General features: G+C 44.0%; 1 protein-coding gene across 1 annotated transcript; it reads left to right on the forward strand.

The window, feature by feature from the left end:
- Nucleotides 1-3,838: 3,838 nt before the first annotated feature.
- On the forward strand, nt 3,839-23,611 carry DIO2 (iodothyronine deiodinase 2). Its single transcript, XM_053377885.1, has 2 exons — nt 3,839-6,604; nt 22,193-23,611. The coding sequence occupies exons 1-2, from the start codon at nt 6,383-6,385 to the stop codon at nt 22,763-22,765; spliced, it is 795 nt and encodes a 264-aa protein (XP_053233860.1). The 5' UTR covers nt 3,839-6,382; the 3' UTR covers nt 22,766-23,611.
- The last annotated feature ends 204 nt before the right edge of the window (nt 23,612-23,815 follow it).

The following is a 23,815-nucleotide window of genomic DNA, read 5'->3' on the forward strand; positions in this document are numbered from 1 at the left end:
TGCTCCAGCTGAGTGTTGTTTCGGCACATGTATGTGAATTGCAGCGGAGTTGATCGATGTTTCCTTAAGGGAAAATTATGCCAAATGCTTGAGGTGAGTAATTGTCTGGGTCGATCCCAAGAAACATCAGTGGTATGCTAATGATTGGCATTAGGCAGCCTACTTGCAATTCTCTGTTCCTCGCCAAAGGTATCAAGGAAACACAGATGAACAAATTCCATTACATGATCTTTGACAATACCATAGGCACCTGTATATTTGAACTCCAGCAGTATCTTAGACTCCTGTGTGTTCACTTGTTTATTTGAGTTTTTAACCTGCACCATCCTGAAGTCTCTGGTTGGGTAGCAATGCTAAAACAACATTGCTCCAAAACCAGTAAATAAAATTCCCACGAGAGAGACTGAAGCACTAAATTGATTTGAAATGGTTGCATATCTGCTTAACCCTTGCTATTAAAAGATAGTCCAAACATGAGCATGCTTCCAGAAAATGTCTTCTGGGAAACAGAGTTCTTCAACTATAGGACAGCCAACTTCTGAGGACACCTCTTGATACTTTCACAATTTGTTTGACACATTGGCCAATAAGATCTTGGCTGAGTTTAAAGATTTGAGGATGGATGTAAGGGAGGAGAAGGTTGGCTTCAAGGTTTGTCAAACTCAAGGTGGATTTTTCATCTCCTGAAACATTTCCTCCAAATAGGCAGAAATTCAATGTCTGCAGAATCTCCCCATCACTGTATCTCCTTGCTGGGGAAAAACTGGCACTGCATTTTTGCATGTCCCAAATAGAGGTAAAAGGCAGTGGAGGTGGAGGGAAATGGCAACACTAGTGTCCAATCATTTAAGGTTTTGTACATAAAAGCTATATCCTAATTAAACCCAAGTAACATGATGTAATGTGCTCTTGGTGATCCACTCAGCCAGGTTAGGATTGCCATGACTGCACCCCCCCACACACATTAGTGTTTCTCTCATTCATCTGAAATAACTAGATGATGAAGTCCACCCTGCTCTGCTATTGTTGCTAGTTGCTATCTTTTTAATAGCCCTGCTGCTCTGCTTTTAACAGCAGCCTGTCGCCTAGAAATTTGGTAGGGAACCTTCACTTGCCAATTTTATTTTATTTTATTGCTGTGTCATACTGTTGTTAAATGCACAGGAGCTGGGCTGACATGCACAAAAAAATTGGCAAGCTTATACCCTCTCCATGTAGTCAGTTTATCCATGGACTCAGAACAATTCAGTTCACCTAAGCATCTGATTTTAAGAGTGTTATGCATATCTGTCAGGCTGTTCACAGGCACATGCAAGTTCAACCAAGATATGGCATACAAGTGAAACTGGTGACATTGTTGCAGGGGCTCCCTGGGGCCAATAAGATAAGCCAGACAATCTTCATGTTGAATGAACTGGTTTTGCAAAGGCCTCGGAGCACAACTGCAAGGTCTTGTTCAGCAAGAAGAAGATAGGAGCGATGTAATAATAAGAAGGGCCCCAAAGCCTCTTGGTTGTTCCTTCCTGAGATTATCACAGGGTGAGCAAGTCCCTTTCCCAAAGGCGCATGAATAATCCTCTCTGCTGGCCTCCTATTCACACCCGCTTTCAGTGTCACGTCTGACCTCTACTGGAGGGAGCATGTCATTGTTGGCCTTGGAGCTTCCAGTGTGCTGATGGTGCTTGCCAGTTGTCCCATCTGCGGCTGCCCTTCTGAACAGAGTTCTGATGCAAAGTCACCCAAATATTGCAGAGGCCAGTAGGAGTAATACGTAAGCACTATATGACAAGCAGGCAACTGAGGCCCACCACAAGGGAGGCAGAGAGAATGTCCTTAAGAAATATTTTGTAGAAATTGGTTGGGAGGTGTAAGATTAATGTGATTTCTGTTGGGATCAACTCTGTTCCTAAGAGAAAAGTTTCCTTAAAAAAAGAAAACCCCACCAGGATATATATATATATATATATATATATATATATATATATATATATATGTAAGCCATATAATAAGCCCCATGAGCTCTCAAAGCCGTGTGGTGGTGGTGGTGGTTTTTTTGCAAATGATACAATTCTAATATAAAACAAATAGTCCAGGAGAAAGAATTGGATAGAACTCCCCATTGATCCAAGCTCTTTCCAGAAAGGTTATTTAAATAATAATAATAATAATAATTAAGTTGCCTTCTAAAGGACATGATCAACAAAGTCAGATGGGCTTCCACAGGAAAAGCACTTAGAGAAAGGATACACCTAGGAAAAATGCTCAGTATCTCATCACTGCCAGTGGAGTAGTTAGATCGTTTTAGACTCTGGACTTAATAGTCTTATGGGGAACTCATCTTTAGATGGAAATGCTCCAAAATGTGGTAAGACAGCCTTGCTCTCTTTGGGACCCTCTTGCTGGGTGGGTTGCTGGACTTTTGCCCCAAACTCTCAACAACCCCACTGACTGGCACCTGCCAAACCTCTTAACAGCACTGGCATACAATGCAGGGACCCCCTCACTTGACGAGCTTAAGGCATATGCCACAATGGCAGGAATCATTCTTTCCTTCAGCAAACTGCACCCTACAGTTTTCCCAGAACTGAACATGGGTACTCTGTATTTCTCAATTCTGTATTAAAACTTTGCAGAACAACACTTAAGAGAACATGGTGTACCTGGCTGAAGGAACAGCTTGTACAACATATCTCTTCCTCAGTTGGTTTGCTGCCTCTCCCAGAGGTGGGGGGGGGAGGGGGAGTCATTGTGTCTCTCTAAATGGACTAGACACTATTTCAGAGATCTGGATCTCTCAAGTATCTCAGATATCTCACAGGTTTTGGACTTGCTGAGGGCCTTTTCCCCTTCACAAAAGGCCTTTATGTGTTGTACACGTGTAGATTATAATGTGTGATGGCCCTGCATAGACCTAGCATCAGCACTCAGCCTGGGCAGGCACTAGTCGAGGGCCCCAGAGGTTTTGAAGGGCTCCTCACCATTCACTGCATTTACTGCTGGGCCCCAAGATGCTCTTCAGCAGCTCTCATCCACATGGCTGCCCATCATTTTAGGTCACTCAAAAGGTAGTGCCCCAGCCCATCAATCTGTGACATTTACTGATTACATAGCTGTATGGGCCAGGGCCCGGCATTTTGGTTAACCTAACCTTGACGGTGCACATGATAAAAGTTCCAGTTCAAAAGTTCTACTTCTCATCCACTTCTGATAGGTGTTTGTGTCCAAAGACCTGGTAGATGACAATGAGTGACACCATCTCAAAGCAACAGATGCAATGCTGGTCCTTCTCTGGCTGGGGGGACTTTTGCAGGGCGAGGCCCTGTCATTTACACCATGCATGCACATAACTTGCTGTAGTTATGTACAGTCATCACACATGACGGTCTGTGTGCAGATAAATTGGTGGGCGTGCCCACACTTGGAAACCATGACGCACGGTTGGCAACTAAGTCTGCCATGTCAGTGTCTTCTGGTCTCTTGTCTTAAAAATAGGAACTATAGTGATACATTTGATAGGAATGTTGTGAGGAAAGACTATACAAATAATATGTTTCAGCCAATTCCCAAATTCCAGCTCTTAGTTGCATTCCTCTCTGGGGGTGGGGAAAACCCCACAACCCTTTGCAAAAGCAAAGGAAGGGGTGAAGCTATGCCGTTGATGGCGAGCTAAACGTTGTGGGCCACTATAAATGGCTGGCAAACTGGGGCATAATGGAAAGGAGGCAATCAAGTTTATTCCCTCCCCTAGCAATCTCCCCCATAGTGCACCCTTTTGTAGTCCTATGTAAGCAAATGGCTGGCATTCACTGCTGTGGGTCCCTGAAATGCACACACACATTCAGCCTATGACAATGATGCCATTGTCCCAGCTCGGTCTTTATATGTCATATACTACCATATGAATTTGGGGTGGGGCACTGCAGAACAGAAGATGCTTGCTTCTCACTGCTAACCCCCACCCTCCCATGTAGGACAAAGTCAAAGGGATGCAATTGGCAAGACTTCAGGGGAAGTGGGAAACCCATTCTTTCAAGTAAAGATGGGGTAGCCAGGGGAAGATTTGGACTGCAGTTGGGGGCATCATTAAACTGAAGTCAAACCCTGTATCCCACCCTTACACTTACACTTCAGTTGTGCCCTCTCCCCAGTATTGCTGCATGCACTCTTGTTAGTTGTTTCTTGCATGTGCCAATTCATCTATTCTAGGTTGCTCCAGAGGGAACAACTAGGAGGTATTGCTGGAGGTATTTAAACAGAGGCTCAAGGAGGTGGTGGTTACGTTTTGCACTGAGCGAGGGGAAACAGTAGATTCCCAACTCTGTGATTCCATGGTTTGTACCCAATGTAGTGCTAAGTTACCTATTGGTATACTTGTTGCACTGGCAGAACATTGTTGCACAAGGAAAACCGTAAGCACTGAAGATTAAGTACTCTCAGCTTCCCTAGCCATTGGCTGTGCTGGTTAGAGGACACCACGTTGGCTGTGATTGCCTTCCTTGAACATGTTGGGATTCATGTTGATGGAAGACAGAAACCTCATACCAAAAGCATTAATAATTTTGCTAACTATCCCAAACAGAGGAAAAGAACTTAACACCAGAAAACATTTTGCATGCAGGGAGAGGCCCAGTTTGATCTGATAGGGCATGCAGTTCTTCTTGTCTCAGATTCCTTGGTTCTGGGGAACAGTGATCTGTCTTCCTGGGGCAGTTTGCCATCAGCCTAGATTGCTGGCACAGCTGTAACTATCAGTGCCATTCACTAGAGTCAGATACATTTTCTGTCCCTACACCTTTCTTATATGAAAATGGGAGGCTATCTCAATCTTTCAGAGGAAATGGTTCTCCCTTTGAAGAAAAGCAATGCATCCTTTGTAATGTGTGAAATAGATCCCTATGAACAAATGCAATCCTCTGTAACTTTATAATTGGAATGTATGAGGCACTCTGCTTTAAATCAGCTCCAAATTCAGTACAATACATTTTCATTGATGAACTTCAGTTTTACATAAAAGGTCAGTTAAAGCCTTACTCTTCTTCCCACCACCACCTCCCCACCTCTTTTAATTCTCTTCCACATCAGCAGATGAAGTCAGACCTGGGTGTTCCTTGTGTTTCCTTAAATACCAAGAAGAAGACAAAAGATATTTAAAATTGCTCAGGCTTTTGTACTTGATGGTTGTGGGAGGGAAACATACCAAAACATGCCCTTTTCTAAGATGCATCAGCTTTTACACCTTCCTGGAAAATACAAAAGGGTATAATAATATTTATTTTTTTAAAAAAAAACCTCTAAGAAAGGGGGGGCACCCTTCTAAACAATAGAAGACCTTGTTATGGTGTCACTTTCCACGTCATATGAAAATATTTTTCCAAAGTTTGAAAGCATTTGTAAAAGAAAAAAGCACCACAAGTATCTAGAGATTTCCCCCTCTCCTTTATATATAAAAAAACAAAAACCCAACAAAGCAAAGTTCTTCCCTCCCCACTCCCTTCTCTTTCCTTAAAAGAGAGAGAGGGAAAAAAGAGTTTAGAAAATTTCACTTTTCTATTCACTGCAGTTCTGGCCAAAGTAAAGCCCTCTTTTTACATTGACGTCAAGATCTTTACTAAGATTAGGGTTTCATTTCTCTATTGCAGCAATTAGCCAGGGAATGTATAAAAGGCTTGAGGGAAGCCGGCTAGAACTCCAGAGGGAAAGCACTTTGTACCACAGGCAGATAGTGAGAGGGAGAGAGAAAGAAGAGTGTGGCAGGAGAGAGAGAGAGAGAGAGAGAGAGAGAGAGAGAGAGAGAGAGAGAGAGAGAGAGAGAGAGAGAGAGGCAGGGGAGAGAGAGAGAAGAGAGCAGAAAGTTTGTGTACAAAGATTTCTTCCCACCCACCCCTCTTCCACCAAACGAAAAAAAGTATTGTTTCACCTGAGAGCTTTGGTGATAAAAGGAATGAGAGAGCGAGAGTGCTAGAGCTGCTCAGCGCTTTTCAATACCTCAGAGTTAGAGGAAAGTTAGCAGTTTGCTCAGCTTCAGTTTTAGAACTGCAAGCAATTGGCAGCGCAGCTGTCTCTCCCTGTAGCGGACTGAAAAGGGGCTACTGGCTAAGGAGAAACAACAACACAAAGTTTGACTTAGGAGTTTCTGAAAAATTAAAAGCAGCTCAGGGTGGAAAAGATTTTCATACTGGCGTTTTGAGTTAATGTTTTTCTTCCTTCCTTCCTTTCATTAAGCCCGTGCTCTGCTGCACTGAGGCAACTCTACGAGAAGAGACAGGGCACCATGAGTTTTTAAGGAGCACTTTGTTTTTTGTTTTAATTATTATTGTTAATGAGAGCACAGGGCATGACGAGGGAACTCAAGGGAAGCCTCTGAAGAGCAGCAGCAAGCAAGATGGGTCTCTTAAGTGTGGACCTGTTGATCACCCTTCAAATCCTGCCGGTTTTTTTCTCCAACTGCCTCTTCCTTGCACTCTATGACTCGGTGGTCCTCCTAAAGCACATGGTGCTTCTTCTGAGCCGCTCCAAGGCTGCACGTTGCGAGTGGCGAAGGATGCTCACGTCGGAGGGGCTGCGCTGCGTCTGGAACAGCTTCCTACTAGATGCCTACAAACAGGTGAGTTGGCGGACACTGAGTGGAAGGCAAAATTTTCTGGTGGGGACATTTGTCTCCGCTGCAGATAGAAAGGCAGCTTGGGATAAAGTTTACTGCAAGAGCACAAGGAAGATTTGAGGCACATGGTCTGAGTCATTTATCACAGAAAGTAACAGAGTCAGGATTTGAACTCTGATTCGAATCCTGCCTCCTGGTTTGCAGCTTAACTTATTCAAATGCGTGGTTCCATGAAGACTTTTTCGGGTGGGAGCAAAGGACAGGGGTAAGTTTTAGGCAGGGAGATCCACTCCATTCAAACTATATGGGTTTCATTACAGTGTATGAACATGTATAATAGGAAGTGCATCTGCGATGCCCACTTCTGGACCAGCATTGTATTAACTCTTTTAAGAGTTTTAACTGCTAATGATAACGTGTTGTTGGTTCATTTTTCACTGAAGCACAGAAAGAATCTTCCTAATGTTAAATATATACATGCAATAAATGGTGAATTCCTACATGTCTCTCCTTTGAGTGTAATAATAGAATCTGTGTGGGTGTAAATATGTGCAGGACTGTAGACTGAATAAGCAAGCATATAATCACTATATCCCACTTTCACAGCTATCAAAATTAGCCAGGCCACCAGCCTTATGCTTGGCACGTCCTGTTGATTTCCAGTGTCTAGGCAGATTTGAAACTAAATATATCATTCTGCATGCCAAAACCAGACAGGTATCTATGTTTGCCATTTTGCAGATGGGAAAAGTGAGGTGGGAAAAGGTAATAATGTCAGTCACAAAGCTGCCATGCAAACTCCCACGTGAGAAAGACCCTCTGCATTCAGCAAAGGGATATGGCACAGTCTGCAGAGCAGTTAGTGAGTAGGAGGCCTTCAGTAATAAATGGGTAGTAAACTTACCGGGTGATCCACAAAGAGCTTCCTCAGCAGGAACTCCCTGTGTTGACTTCAGCAACCTCTTGTTGGGGCATGTGACAACTGGGTCAATAGACTGAGCAACATAATAGAAATGAAAATCGTGCTGCTTTACTTACTCACCAGGTTTTCATTTAACAGCCTGGTGCTTCCCCAGTTATCATTTATAGGATTACCCCTAGTTATGGTACTGGGAAATGTTGTGCTTTTATTGGCGTAAGTAGCAAAAGAGAAGCATTAAGCTAAGCTCTCAATGAAAACAGAATGAAAACTAATGAAAACAGAAGTCCCTCTCTTTACATTCTGGACATTAATAAACAAATAACATGCAAATATGCCCATCTTTCATAAGCTAAACTGAATTATCTACTGTATTGTATAACAAAGGAGCTTACACTATGAATCTTGGAAGTCCGTCTCTTTTCATTACAGTATGTAAGAATATGCTTGATTTCCATTCATGTCAAGGACAGTGACAGCATCTTCCCTAGGAAAGGGCACTATCTTGTGACAACTACCTGGAAATTGAAGGGTCGTAGCTCAGTATTAGAGCATCTGCTTTGCATGGAAAAGGTCCTAAGTTCAGCTCCTGGCATCTCTAGACAGGGGCTGGGAAAGAATCATTGCCCAAAAGGCTGGAGAGTTGCTGCTAGTCAGTGTAGACAATATGGAGCTATGCGGACCAATGATCTAACTCAGTATAAGCCTGCTTCCTATGTTCCTAATTGGTTATTCAGGGTAATATTGCAATCTAGCCATTCTTATGGCGTGTGCATATTTCTGAGTGATGCTTTGCACCATGGAGAGCTCCCATGGTTAAATCAGGAGTAATGTGGCGGGTTAGGCACCCAGGGACAATAATATTCACATTCAATATATCCCTCATGATTCTTGAATAGAAGAGTTCATGGGACACTCTGCAGATATCCCCGGGTCCTCCAGAAACACTTCTAATTGCATCTATAGAATATGCTTATAGTTGACCCAATGCTTTCAAAATACACTCCTGCTTAGAATTTAAGTGATACCTTGAAGTCTGAGCACCACAGACTAAAATTTTTGAAATTATTATTTATTAAACTGCATGCCACAAAACCTCTTTGGCGTTGTTTAAATTGTGACCATCTACTCTGGTGTGTGCTGGAGCAACACTTTGTCTGCCAGGTTGCAGCCCTGCAAAGGTGAAAACAGGTGTAAAGATTTGAAAGCGGACCAAAGTAACACAATGGCTTTAACACAGGGGTGGGAAACCTGCAGCTCCCATTATTTCTGACCGTTGCCCATGCTGGCTTGGGCTGGTGGAGTCCAACAATATCTGGAGGAAATCTCTGGTGACACTTATTATATCAACAGATGGTATGGTATGGCTCTTGGCTGAGTTTATCTTAAGACAGTGGCAGAAAAGGGGCATACATTCTCTGGTGTCCTTTCCCCAGTCCGCCAAGTGTTCTTGCTGACACTGTGGGCAAAGGGTCTCAGTAGCTCCAGGGGGAGGGCACTGGAACAGTGATGTACATACATAGTCCTATCCAGCCTTATCGGTGGGGTTAATGCCTCGCCATGTTCACAGCAGTGGTCACAGAGGAAACAGACTCCAACCCAGAGTCTACTCCCTGACTGGCTAGGAAGAGCATAGGGAGCTGTCTTATACTGAGTCAGGCCAATATTAGTAGCAGGTTTTCAGGGTTTCAGACGGGACCTTTCTCACCCTACCTGGAGATGCAAAGGATTGAACTGTGGACTGCCTGCCTGTAAAGCAGATGCTGTGGCACAGAGCTATGGTCCTCCTCATTAGCTTCCCTAAATTTTCAGTCCCCCTGTGGAGCAGGGCTTCCTCAAATGAGCAGGTGCCCAGCTGCCACGGCAATCCTTCAGAGATAATGATGGCAGTGAGAGAGCAGGTGTTCCTCAGAGTCCTTCTGTCCACCAGGTGTTCTTGCCGTTATACACTGTTAAGCACCTGTAAGTTAGTGCAGCCTTCCCCAACCTGATGCCTTCCAGATATTTTGGACTGCGACTCCTGTCAGTCTCAGCCAGCACCTCTTGTGAAGAGGATCTGCTCGCCTGCAGTGGCCAAGAACTGTAAAACCCTCCCTGTAAAACACTCCAGAAACATACTTCTCATACATAACTGACTTTGATATGCAGGGACAGCCTGCAGATGCTCTGTGCATTCCATCTTGAAAATGTAAATACTCCCGGATCAATAAGAAGTTAGGCCACTGCTCCTTACCCCTGCTTTGTATCCTTTGACAGCAAGAGCGTATCTAAAGCAGACCTGGAGAATATAACTCTCGTAAGAGTTCAGAGGCAGTAGTTGTGAATGGTCCTTTGAATGTTGAAGGTCATGCAAGATTCTGTAAGATTCTTTAGGGGAGAGCAGAATGCTAAGGTCTCCACCACAAAGAATGAGAGAGGAAGTGTGCAAGGTTATAACTCCCACAGAAAGAGAGAGTATAAAAAGAGCATATTCCAGAACAGTTGATTAAGTCAGCTGCTATCTCTTCCCTGTAGCCTTGAGCAATACGTAGAAAAGAGGCTTGGATCTCATTTCCATGAATAGTGTTTCCAGGTTCCACACACTGCACTGCTAGGATGTCTGAGCACCACCACACTGCCCCACCATATAATGTAATGAAGAATGCAACAACAGCAGCAACAACAACACATTTTGCAGAGGAGTTTGCGGAAGGCCAGAATGTGATGTAGGGTCACAGGGTGGCATGAGGAAAAGAAACTGTGTGGAAGGCCAGACAATAGGGTGTTGCGGGAGAAAAAAAAGCCCTCCCCTCCTTTTGCTAAGCTTGCTTTCAATTAACATCACATTAACTAGTACAACTTCCAGATGTGAGATGTAATTTGCGCATTTGTCTTTTTCCCCCTTTTGTAATGTACCACTGCTGGCGGCAGAAGCAGACACCTCAGTACAACTGTGTTGTTAGGAAGCTGGCTTTTAGGGCAATAACCATTAGCAACAATGCTAAATGCAAAGCTGGATGTTGAAAAGCATTATTTAATGGGCTTATTCAATATATGGGTAATTTGTTGCTAAAGCTGGCATGGGCAGATTCTGTTTCATTAGAGAGAGAGATTTTGATGATTCTCTAATGTTTGCTCATTTCCCCCCTCTTTTGTATATTTTTTACCCAGCTTTTAGTAGGTTTCTACATACTTGGTGAACTTTGCTTTCCGATTTGAACACCTGCCAGATTCAGCATGGATTTTCCCCCTTCTTTTTGCCGTACTGTTCCCTCCTTATCGTTTGAATTGCAGCCCCCAGGAGGCAAGCACACCCTGCGTTGCACAGAGAGGTTCTTTATAACAAGGTTAATTATCATAATGAGGGTTAATGGAGCCAGTGTTTAAGGCTGGGTATCTTTACATTTTAGAGGAAGAGTTCAAAGACAGGGCTTGTTTTTGAGAATACCTTGTGCTTTCAACTCAAAAAGGGTTCTGTAATGTTGCTGGATGCTGCTAGGATGAAAAAGGCATCTGTATTCCATCACATATTTAGAGAGTGATGTGACTGCTGGGAAAACAGGATGATGAAAACCCCTGATTGTATACGTGCAGGATATGCACAATATTCCTATGCTATATAGGTCGTCCGGATGAGTGCCAATATAGACTTTGTGGCAGGCGATGCCACCATGTTTGATCTATACACAATAACGCATATGTTTATAAGTAACGCGGGCAACCCACCAGTCACAGGGGGGAAACAAGATCTTTCCCTGTAGAACAGGTCATGCTTCAGCACTGTGTGGAACCTGTTTTTATGAAACCCAGAAAAAAGGAAGAAAGAAATAACCAACGGCAAAATAATTTTCAAGCGGCCTAAGCTGTGGAGGCTGGTACCCATTGAGACTGGTAGGGTGGTAGGCAGAGAGACCCAGAGGGACAAAGCCAACTAAGTCAAGTTTCAGAATCCTAGAATCAAAGAGTTGGAAGGGTCACCGTGGATCTTCTGGCTCAGCCCCTTGCAATGCAGGAATATGCACCCATACGGGGATCAAACCCGTAACCTTGCCGTGATCAGCTCCACGCTCTAACCAACCGAGCTGTTGTAGAGGTTCTACTCCTTGCTGAGTTCTGTGCAGAGGTGGAAACTGACAGGCAATGACACCCCCTGAACTGATTGCAAGTGAGAAGTCCAGGTTGGCTAAGGGCAGCCTGAAATTGGTGGAACAGTACCAACCTTCACATTACATTACATCACAGCTCAAGAAGCAGCTCAAATATAAGCACCTGAAGTTTGTGGCACTAGATAGATAGATAGATAGGTAAATGCAAAGGGACCCCTGACCATTAGGTCCAGTTGCGGATGACTCTGGGGTTGCAGCGCTCATCTCACTTTACTGGCCGAGGGAGCCGGTGAAAAGCTTCCAGGTCATGTGTCCAGCATGACTAAGCTGCTTCTGGGGAACCAGAGCAGCACAAGGAAATGCCATTTACCTTCCCGCCGGAGCGGTTCCTATTTATCTACTTGTACTTTGACGTGCTTTCGAACTGCTAGGTTGGCAGGAGCAGGGACTGAACAACGGGAGCTCACCCTGTTGCGGGGATTCGAACCGCTGACCTTCTGATCGGCAAGCCCTAGGCTCTGTGTTTTAGACCACAGTGCCACCCGCATCCCCACAGCGCCACCCATGTCCCAGATATATTAGACTCCAGTGGAAACCCAGAAACTCAGTCTCTCCAGGGTGTTTACTCTGTTTTTAATCTCTGTGACTGTGCAAGGAGCCCAGAGACGCATGGAGGACACAGTGGGCTTTAGTTTCATTGCCATCTCCAGACCAATGCAGGGGAATGGGCTGCATGAAGTCCTACAGACAGCTCTCTTTGTTCCGGCTTGCCATGTTTTTTGGAAATGTTGATAAGAGTCTCTAAGACTGAAGTTAGGGTGGAACCATAAGAAAACAAGATCAAAGGCCAGCATCCTGTTTCCCACAGTGGCCAACCAGCCGCCTCTGTTAAGCCCACAAGCAAGACATGAGAATAGCAGGTCTCTCCTGCTGCTGTTCCACTACAGCTGGTAATTCAGATTCATAGGAATTTAGGATGCTGCCTCATCCCAAGTCGGACCACTGGTTCATCTAGCTCAGTATTGTCTAAAGCAGGAATGGGGAATTTTAGGCCTGGGGGCCAAATGAAGGCCTTGAGGCCTCTCTTTTGGCCCTCAGGAGTCTCCCTAGGCCACAGTCCTAACCAACCCAGCCATGTTGCTTACTTGGATTGCTATGCTACAGAAAACTCAAGGGTTTATGTACAACTACCTAGAATCATAGAATCATAGAGTTGGAAGAGACCACAAGGGCCATCGAGTCCAACCCCCTGCCAAGCAGGAAACAATCTCTCGATCTGCAATCTCTCGATCTGCAATCCAACTCAGCAATAAACCATGGGTTTTCCTGGGGGGAAATGGCAGGGCAAACAAGGTGGGGACGAGCTCTGTGTCACTGCAACTTGTTTATTTAGCCCACGTGTATCCAGGTTAAGTGGCAGCTGCTGCACTTTCCCCATGTGTTTGCGCCCTCAAAGCAGAATGGACTTTGACAGCAGCATTCAACAAGACCTGGCTATGGACAGTGTTGTCATGGGCTAATTTTCTTGTGCAAAGCAGAGATGGGGAACTTGTGGACTTCTGGATGCTGCTGAACACCAACTCCCATCAGCCCCAGCCAGTGTGACCAGTAGTCAGCAATGATGGGAGCAGTAGTCCAATAACAACTGGTTTGCCATCCCTGATCGAAAGGTTTTGGTTAAGGTCTACCAGGAGTCAAGCCAGCCATTTTCTTCCATCCTAATCTATCCAAGCATTTCCTTTAGTCTTTCAACTGATATCTATCTGTCCATCTATCTATCCATCTATCTGTCTGTCTCAAGCTTCTGTTCTGTTCTTTGCCTTTGATCTGGGAGAATTAATATCAGTTTTGCTGCCCCAGTTTGTGCATAAGAACAACTCCTTGGTTGCACACTTGTTCCTAGAATGAAGCAGCTACAAACCTTCCCAGAATGTAATCCCAATATGACTTCTATTAATATGAGCAGCAGTGTTGTGTAGCATCACGGCAGAGGCAATATATTTACAAAGGCAGACAAATCAGTGTGTGGAATAATGGATAGGCTTCTTTCTGACTTTTGTCTATTTGACACACCAGTGGGAGAGTAAACTATTTTGGCAGGCTTTTAGGGCAGTGGAACAAGGCCTCTTAGCCTAAGCCCATCTGCTTTCATCATCTTTGTTTACTTTGGCCTGGAGTTCAAGGAAGTGCTTTTCTTTGTATTTCATAGCAGTGAGAGTATCTTATGAAAGAAGCTCTCTATTAAAAAAACATTGTCCAATAGTTCTAGGTCTAAAATAGTCTTACTGGATGTTTATTAAGAAATAGTGAGTAGTTTTCTCCCAAGCTGACATTAAGAGTGCTCTGCTTATAACAGCCTAGAAGGCAGATAATTGATCTCAGTAGATTATTCAGGCGCAAACATTTACAAACTATTTTTTAAAAAGCAAGACCACAAATTGTTTCCTATGTACTTAGGGAAGGATGAACTTCCTAACTCTAGGTTTAGGCCTGGGAATGTGTTCATTCCTGTGACTGCCCCCAAATCCACAGAAGTTGAAAGGAAAGGATAACATCATGCACTTGAGGGAACGAGTTCTTTTCCTGTTGAGGATATATGTACATGACCCAAGATCTTTCACAATATCTTGAGCTTCTTTGATATTGTTCCTGACAAATGTAGCATTGTTCCCCAAGATTGTTAGGGAAGTCCTTGGCAGTGCCTGCTCTGATTCTTTCCTCATTGAAGTCTACGCATCAAGGCCTACTTCAGCTGCAAGATGAAACGAGCAGTTGACACAAGTGCTCCCAAGCATCCTCTCTGGGTTAGTGGAACCCAAGTGTTTCCTTGGTATTCTGGGGAGCTTTGGGCTATGGAGCAAGTTCGGACAAAGACTAGAGTGCAAGTGGTGCAAGCCTTGCTCCAAAGCTGATCCAACACGGATTTCGTGCCCGTGTGGCAATGCAGGCTGTGAGGAAGGTTTGCTTTTCAGTTAGCATTGTATCTTCTAGTAGCTGGTTGGCAGTGTTATTTTGGATGGGCCAAAGGTAACTTACTCCCACTGTGGTGGAGGGACCTATGGAGCATTTGAAGACCTACTGTGACCAACTGGCTTCACATTTTGACCACGTGCAGCCGAGTGGGTTTGACTGTTTGGGTTCAGGAGGTAATCCTTCACCATGTTAGAGGATACTCCCTTGAAAGACAAAATGGAATGGATTGGAATAAGTATTTCCCAGTTGCAAATGTCTGCTTCTTGGGGAAAGTGGTGAAGTGAGTTGTGATGGCGCAACTGTAAGCATTCTTGAATGACTCGGATTATTTGGATTAGTTCCAAGCTGAGTTCAGACCTGGCCACAGGACCTAGTTGGCTTTGGTCACCTTGGCAGACAACCTTCACTGAGAGTGGGGCAAGGGGAGTGCAATCTTACTCCTGCTACTTGACGTCTCTGCAGATTTCAATACCATTGACCATGATATCCTCCTGGACCAGCTTTGTGAAATGGGAATGGGGGGCACTATGCTACAGTGATCCCAGCACATATGGGACCGAGTCCAGAAAGCAGCAATGGGAGAGTGCTTTGGGGCACCTGGCAGTTCCACTGTGGACTGCTTCAGGATACTATTTTATTCCCAGTGCTATTTAATATCTACATGAAGCTTCAGTCATTAGTTTGGGGGCAAGGTGCCGTAAGTGCAGTGATGGCGCTCAGCATCATTTCACCATAAAGTCTGAATCAGGAGAGGGCGTGCAGGACCTGGACTGGTGGCTGGATGTAGTGGTGAGATGAGGGCAAATAAGCTGAACTTGAATCCTGGCAAGATGGAGGCACTGTGGGTTAGTGTCAGAGGAATTGCTCAGTTGCCTGGATGGGATTGCACTCTCTCTCAAAGGGACAAGTATACAAAGTGAGGTGCTTCTGGACACAGCTCTGTTACCAGAGGCTCAGATAGCCTCAGTGGCTAGAAGCATCTTTAACCAGCTGTGATTAGTGAGACAGCTAAGGCAATTCCTGGACCAGGAGAGCTTGACCACTGGTGACTTCCAAGATTGGATTACTGCAATGCACTCTAGGTAGGGCTTCTCTTGCACTCCATCGAGAAAGTGCAGCTACTGCAGAATGCTGCAACATAGTTGTGAGACCCTTTGATCAGAGACGCCTTTGATCAGAGATTTGCAGTGGTTGCCAATTTTTTACTATTGGTATATAATGCCCTTAATGGCTTGGAGCCAGTTTTCTTGCCTTACCTCATAGGTGTCCACTCAACCGCTTAAGTCTGCAGAACTGGCCCTATCACAGGTGCCACACATTACTTGGTCCACACTTGTAAGAATTTTTTCTTTTCGTATTGCAGCACCTACACTTTCAGAACTCTACCTATTGACATCAGGCAGGCTCCTTCACTATTCTTTTCAACGCCTGCTTAAAACCTTTTTGTTTAGACAGTTTTCCAGAGACATACATGTTGACATGTTTTAATCTCCTTTTAGTTTTCTGCTTTGTTCAATTGTTTTTAAAATGTTTTAATTCTTGTTTTAACTAGTTTTTATTCATATTTTTAATATTTCTTGTAAACCTCTTACAATCAGGTGGTTTCTTGTAAACCTGTTACAATCAGGTGGTATCTTTGTGTGTATGTGTTGTTGTTTTTTAAAAAAAACTCTGCTAAGAAGCCAGCAGATATATCCAGGCCCATTGTTCTCCTTTAAGAAATATTTTGCTCATTCAGGTGAAACAGGAAAATATTAGGAAAATAGATGATTCAGGACTCTGATAGTGGGGTGATGAGGAAAGATGATAGTTGGCAACTAGTAAGCAGGTGGCACTTGTATACCCTCCAACATTTATCCGATAGAAATAGGGACATCCCATTCCATAATGATAATATTACTATTTATACCCCATACATATTACTGGGTTGCCACAGCCACTTAGCGTGGCTTCCAACATATATAAAAACATAATAAAGCATTAAGCATTTTTTAAAAAAACTTCCCTATACAGGAATGCCTTCAGAAGGCTCAGGGGTTGCATAATTCCATAACTTCCAACTTTTCTCCAATAAAAATAGGGACATCCTACCATACCCTCCAATATTTCTCCAATGAAAATAGGGATGTCCTAAGGCAAAGCGGGACATTCTGGGATCAAATCAGAAACCGAGATGGCTTCTCTAAATCAGGGATGTCCCTGGAAAATAGGGATACTTGGAGGGTCTGCACTTGGGTGAGTGGGGGAAGATTCTCCCTGGCTACTTACAGTTGCTATTTTTTAATGGGTATGATTTTACACATATGCATCTTGCATGGCCTCTGAGCAACTTACCATAACTTTGGATTCTGTAGAGGAAAAAACAATAGTAGCTTTGGAACTGTCCTCTTTCCAGTGGCTGATGACAGTTTGGATGAATCACACTATAAAATGACAGGTTCCTAAGGGCTTGGATGCCTGTGAATGGAACAAAATCAAAGAGAAGGTCTTCAAAAGTATTTGAGAGCTCAAGGGGATTCTCTCCATAGCCCTAATACATCATGTCTATGTTTGAACAGCCAGCACCACAGCCTGCTAATTATCCAACAATGTCTATCTTCTGTAAGGACTTAACTTAGCTCAGAACTCAGAAGTCTCTAATGCTGTGCTTTAAAAACATTAGTGTACAGATTCTGAAAAGCCTTATTATATTATCCCCTGAAAATAAGTGCGAAAAAGTGTCTAAATGTTCTGATGCTTTGTCCATGGGGCGTAAAATGAACAATGTTACTACAGTGGTAAGTTCTATTTCTGGTTAGCGGCTTATGAAAGGGCCTCTTTTTCCCCTACCTCTTCCACCTCATTTTTCAATCTGCATGCAAGAGCAACATTAATCATGCCCTTGCTACTCGGTGCAGCTTTAAAGTGAGATCCCTTGAGTCTGGGCAGTTAGCTAAAAATGCAGATTGAACCTTATGCACAAACAGACGTTCATCTTGTCCAGTATTTTCTTTCTGCAGAAGTAGCCAGCCTGCTACTTCTGGTCTGCGGGTGCTCAGAAGCAGGACATCGTGGTCATATAGGCAAGGTTGTGCTCGTATTGTCTGACAACCCATAAAATACTTTGTGGGAAAGGCCATGGCTCAATACAATGCTTTGTATGCAGAAGGCCTGAGGTTCAATCCCCAGCAACTCCAGGGAGGGCTGGGGAAAAATGCTAAACCCTACACTGCCAGTCCATGTTGAGAGTGTTGAGTTAGATGGGCCAATGGCCTGACATCATAGAAGGCAGTTTTCAGTGTTCCTATAGTGCTGCTAAATGTGGAGGCTTCATTTTAGCTTATACAACCCCTACAGCTATTGACATAATGCAATGGGCCTGGATAGCTCAGTGGGTTAAAGCATGGTACTGATAATGCCAAGGTTGCAGGTTTGATCCCTGTATGGGACAGCTGCCTATTCCAGCATTGCAGGGGGTTGGACTAGACAATTCTCAGGGTCTCTTCCAACACTGGAATTCTGTGACATCAATGAATTTGTTGTTGTTGTTGATTAGTCGTGTCTGACTCTTCGTGACCCCATGGACCAGAGCACGGCAGGCACTCCTGTCTTCCACTGCCTCCCACAGTCTGGTCAAACTCATGCTGGTAGCTTCGAGAACACTGTCCAACCATCTCGTCCTCTGTCGTCCCCTTCTCCTTGTGCCCTCAATCTTTCCCAACATCAGGGTCTTTTCCAGGAAGTCTTCTCTTCTCATGAGGTGGCCAAAGTATTGGAGCCTCAGCTTCATGATCTGTCCTTTCAGTGAGCACTCAGGGCTGATTTCCTTCAGAATGGATAGGTTTGATCTTCTTGCAGTCCATGGGACTCTCAAGAATCTCCTCCAGCACCATAATTCAAAAAGATCAATTCTTTGGCGATCAGCCTTCTTGATGGTCCAGCTCTCACTTCCATACATCACTACAGGGAAAACCATAGCTTTAACTATATGGAATGAATATAATATAGTGCAACTGACTTTCGGGGTTGGTGTGTTGTGCGACAAGTACACAGAGTGCAATGAGATTGAGTGTTGGGGGGGGGGGAGGCTCGGTTATTTTCATTGTACACAGGTTGTATATTGACAATAAAGGTATTATTAAACTATGTCTAATCTTTCTAGAAGCCATTTGAAGCATTGTCTCACGTTGCAGCAATGAATTGCATAACAGTGTATTACATGCCCTTTTATGCAACTTGAGCCAACAGTCTGTCGATTTCGTTGGACAATCCTGTGTGAGAGAGAGAGGGAGGGAGGGAGGGGAGAATCATTTCACTTGCTACTTTTGAGGTCAGAAGATTAAATGCCTTGAGATAGATCAACTTCCAAGCTTCCCTGTGGAGGAGAAGTAGATGAAGCAGAGAACCATAGCCCAGTTTCCGCATCATCCACCAGTGAGGCACACAGAGTAGCTGGCTGGTGTAGCTGACAGAAGTCCATGATTATAGGAACTCTGGAGCCTGAGCTATTGCGTGTGAGTAAAATTCTCTGGGTCGGTTCCTCAGAACGGCTCCCTTGCCTGCCTTTGTCTGTCATTTCAAAAGAGGTTTGGCAGAGCAATAATTTTTATTTCCCCCCCGTTTTTATTTTATTTTGGATGACATTTCATTGTGGTGTGGTGTGGGTATCTTTCCAAGAGCTAATTCCGCACACCCCCCTCTCAATAACGAATAACAACAACAAAGAAACAAAGGAGCCCCACGAAGCGGGTGATCAGTGAGGATGTCAATCCCATTCCTGAGCCTGCTGGAATAAAGAGGCCCTTTGGGAATGTAAGAGCTTCATCAGGACCAATTAGCAGGACATGCTGCTGGTTGTGTCTGAGCATTAACTACTGGGCAGGGTTGGGGGTGGTGGTTCGGAGTGGCTTAACGCTAGCACGGAACAAGGCACCGACCTAATTACTCCTCCGCTAGAGCAGAGGAGGCCTTGTGAATGTCTGCTTGGCAAGACTTTCTCATTAAGGACCAAAATCTCCAAACAGACGCAAGGACTCCTGGTAGGGGGGAAAACATTAACACGATAGGTAACCTGTGGCCGAGAGAGTTCCTTTGTTGCTGTGGGAAATGCAGTGATGCTAGCCACACCAGAGGGTTGCTTGGGTACTTTCCAGATATGTGATGACGTGAAACCAGCTATTATTTTGCTTCCAAAGTCAACCTTCATCCCTTTCGTTTGTAAGTTACTGCGGCTGGGAGGGAGGCACAGAGGGCACCCTTCCTTTGTTGGGACATAATTAAACCAATGCCCTTGGCAGCAAAGCGGTTTTGGTGCTTGAAAGACCAAATGATAACAACGCCCTACAGAACTAGGTCCTTCTGCCTCCCCCTCCCCGCCCTCTCCTACCCAGGTTTCAAGGATCTATTCATTTTAAGAATAGCATGGAGAGTGGAGGATTCAAAATTAAGACACTATTGCTTTCCTTTTTACTCTTTGGATAAAGCAAACATCACCCCCCCCAGCCCCTGTTCACATTACAGCTGCAGGAGAAGCTTGGTTTTTTTCCTGCATTGGAGCAACCGACAAAAAGCGCATCGTGTATGGGACAGCAAATGTACACGTATTATGGGCTGCAATTGCTTGATGTTAGTGGGACTTGCTTCTGAACAAACATGCGTAAGATTGGGCTGTTAGGCAAGTATTCTGTTCCAGCCATTCATTGAATCCATCCATCCATCCATCCATTCTCTTTTATATCTATATATGTTTATTCCAGTGATTTGATGGGATGTATGTACCGGTATATCTTCACACTTCAGAAATTCTCTTTGAAATTCCATATTTTACTTTGTCACAATTGGTTGACTAAATTGCAAGGCTTTGCTTCATGAATCTTGAGGAACGTGTACAATAATCATGCCATCAAAGGGGTTTTTTATTTCAGGCTTTGTATGCAAACATTTATTGCCTTACAGCACAATCCTAGCCAAGCTTCCCAGGGGCTTCTGGTTGGCCACTGTAAAAATATGAGGTTGAAATTAGATGGGCCTTTCATCCTGCAAACCCAAACTTATGTTCTTATATCTACTCAGAAGTAACTCCTACTAAATTCAGTGGAGCTTGCTCCCTTAGGATTGCCGCTTTAGTCATAACAGCTATGTCTGGGTCTTGAAATAAATCTCATGTAACAAATGAAAAGACTCCCATTGTTACTTAAACCCTTTAGACTACTGTATGTATTCCATGTGCTCGTAGGATTGCAGTGCAATTTAAAGTTATGGGATCCATTTCGGACTACTTAGCATTCGTTTTAAAACAGTTTTCTAGCCCCGTATGAACCAAGCTGGACCATGTGATCATCATCTGAAGCCCTTCTTCATGTGCCTCCTCCATGAGAGGCTGGGGGGGGGTAGCAACATGAGAATGGGCCTTTTCTGTGGTGGCTCCCCACTTGTGAAATGCTCTCCCCAGGGAGGTTCACATGGCGCCTTCATTACATATCTTTAGGCGCCAGGCCTTTGGCTAATTAAACAACCTTTGGCCTTTTAAACTGGGGGCGGGGTTTGTTTGTTACTGTTATGTATTTTTGTGTTTTTATATAATAATAGTAATAATAATAATAATAATAATAGACGCTCAGAAACCATTGTGGGTGCACAGTTTGGCTTCTAGTAGCTACAAATAGGCATTAATTACGGAACATTGTTCTTTGCTCCTCTCCTATGGCTATTGTCAAAGGCAGTCTTCCCTAACTTTGGAAGTTGGAACATATTGTTGGACTACAGCCGCTATTAGCTCTCACCATTGGCCTTCCTTGCATTCTCTTTTCTTCCATTTCCCCAAAGTCTGTTGAAAGTAACCATATATTCGAAGATGTGGAGTCATTGAACATAAGCAAATATCTGTACAGTTCTTTCATTACTATCTATCATCTATCTATCTATCTATCTATCTATCATCTATCTATCTATCATCTATCTATCTATCATCTATCTATCTACACAATGTAATATTGTAGGCGTGCTATTGCCTGGTAGTTTTTCTGCCACAGAACTGTTAAATTATCACTACAGCAATAGAGCAAGTATATATACAATAATTCAAAACCAAAAGAGGGGGGCGAAATAACAGGAGAGTTATTATATCAGGAGGACCATTCCATGCAATATAGGAATTGGGCCTTTAGTGTTGTGGAGCTGAACCTTTGGAATTGCCTCTCATCTAATATTAGTTAAGGGCTGTATCTGTTGTATCTTCTTCTTCTTCTTCTTCTTCTTCTTCTTCTTCTTCTTCTTCTTCTTCTACATTTCTTATAAACCACCCATCTGACTGGGTTGCCCCAGCCACTCTGGGCAGCTTCCAACAAAAATACAGCATCAAACATTAAAAGCTTCCAGAAGCAGGGCTGCCTCAGATGTCTACGAAAATTATTGCTTGTTGTTAGTTGCTCTGGATTCCTTGGGGAGGGCGGGAGATAAAATTCATCACCATCAATCATTTGGTGAAAGCAAACAGGGTTTCCAGTAGCATTTCATGTGACAAACATAATCTTATTTGAGCAGTTGGCTGCTATTGGTTGAGCAACAGTGAACACAAAAAGCAAATGGCAGCAAACAATAGTAACTCACTACCTCTTTCTTTGTTTTCAATACTAGGTGAAACTGGGTGGAGAAGCACCTAACTCCAACGTGATTCACATACCCAATGGTACCAGTGACAGCAGCAGCAGCAGATGGAAAAGCTCTGGTGGGAAGTACGGCACTGAGTGCCACCTATTAGACTTTGCCAAATCGGAGCGCCCGCTGGTGGTCAACTTCGGCTCGGCCACCTGACCCCCCTTCACAAACCAGCTGTCGGCCTTTGGCAAGCTGGTGGAAGAGTTCTCCAGTGTGGCTGACTTCCTGTTGGTCTACATTGATGAGGCTCACCCATCAGACGGCTGGGCTGCTCCTGGTATCTCCTCCTCATTTGACGTCAAGAAACATAGGAACCAAGAAGACAGGTGTGCAGCTGCTCACCAGCTTTTGAAGCGTTTCTCCTTGCCGCCTCAGTGTCAGATAGTGGCAGACTGCATGGACAACAATGCAAACGTGGCCTACGGGGTCTCCTTTGAGCGTGTGTGTATTGTACAAAGACAAAAAATTGCCTACCTAGGGGGCAAGGGCCCCTTTTTCTACAACCTCCAAGAAGTTCGACTTTGGTTGGAGCAGAACTTCAGGAAAAGATGAAATGTCCAGACTTACTAGAGGAAAATACGTTGCACATAGTGCCCCTTTAAAGCAATGCAAAAGGGAAAGAAATTGCACCCTGTTTTGGATAGGCTTTTTTTTTTTTTTTTTTTGGCCTGTTACTGAACAGCAGGCCAAATCATATGGCCAGATTAACACAACAGACCATGAAAGCAAAACGAAACCCGAATTCCCCATCATCTTCCCAAAAGGGAGCTGAGAGAAGCGTTCTGTTTGGGACAGAAAGACTGGTGAGATGAGATTCCTGTGCCGTGAGCAGGTGATCTTTGTGTTGAGGTGTTTGGTGCAGAAGGAACCAAAAGCATCGCTTCTAGAACAGTTCGTTGAAAAGGCTATGCCATCATTTGAAGGGGTATCTCTTTGCCCTCCCGTTTTTGTCCTGCTGAATTCAAATGTAGCAAAATTAGAAATTTGAGGCTTGCAAGTGCCATGAAATAGAACTATTCCTTTTTGATAGAGAGGGTACGGCTTTATAGATACTGCGAGTTCCAGCATCTGCTACAAACTGGCTAGTCAGTTGACCTCTTTTTTTGCTGAAAGTATTGGTGTTCACAACTAGAAATCTCTCTTTGCAGTATTGTACAGCTGCAATTCAGAAAGCTTTTAATCTAAACAGATGATTTGATGCTAGCTGGTTTCCATGCTTTTGAAACAAAGAGATTCAGCTTATACCTTCATGCATAAGCCCTGCACTGTGGTCTTCAAATCTTAAGGAGACTTAAAGATTTCACAGCACCACCCAGCATGAAAAACACACATGTCTATTTTAAAATCATAGGCTATATCTCAAAATCTAACTTCGTGATAATGTTGTGGCAAAGCAGATCACTTCAGACAACCCAGTTCCACTGGATTCCCACCACTTAGAGGCAGCAATGGGATGGTGGGACGACATGTTAGTTTGGATTCACCCCTGGGTTATTTTGCCTTGCCAAAGCCAACTTACATAATGAAAATGTACATTGTGTAAGATAAGGCGATAGTCCTACCATGCCTGAGCTTGAATGCATCCAAGATAGCTGACTCATG

This window comes from Podarcis raffonei, chromosome 1 (genome assembly GCF_027172205.1).
Source record: "Podarcis raffonei isolate rPodRaf1 chromosome 1, rPodRaf1.pri, whole genome shotgun sequence".
Lineage (NCBI taxonomy): Eukaryota > Metazoa > Chordata > Lepidosauria > Squamata > Lacertidae > Podarcis > Podarcis raffonei.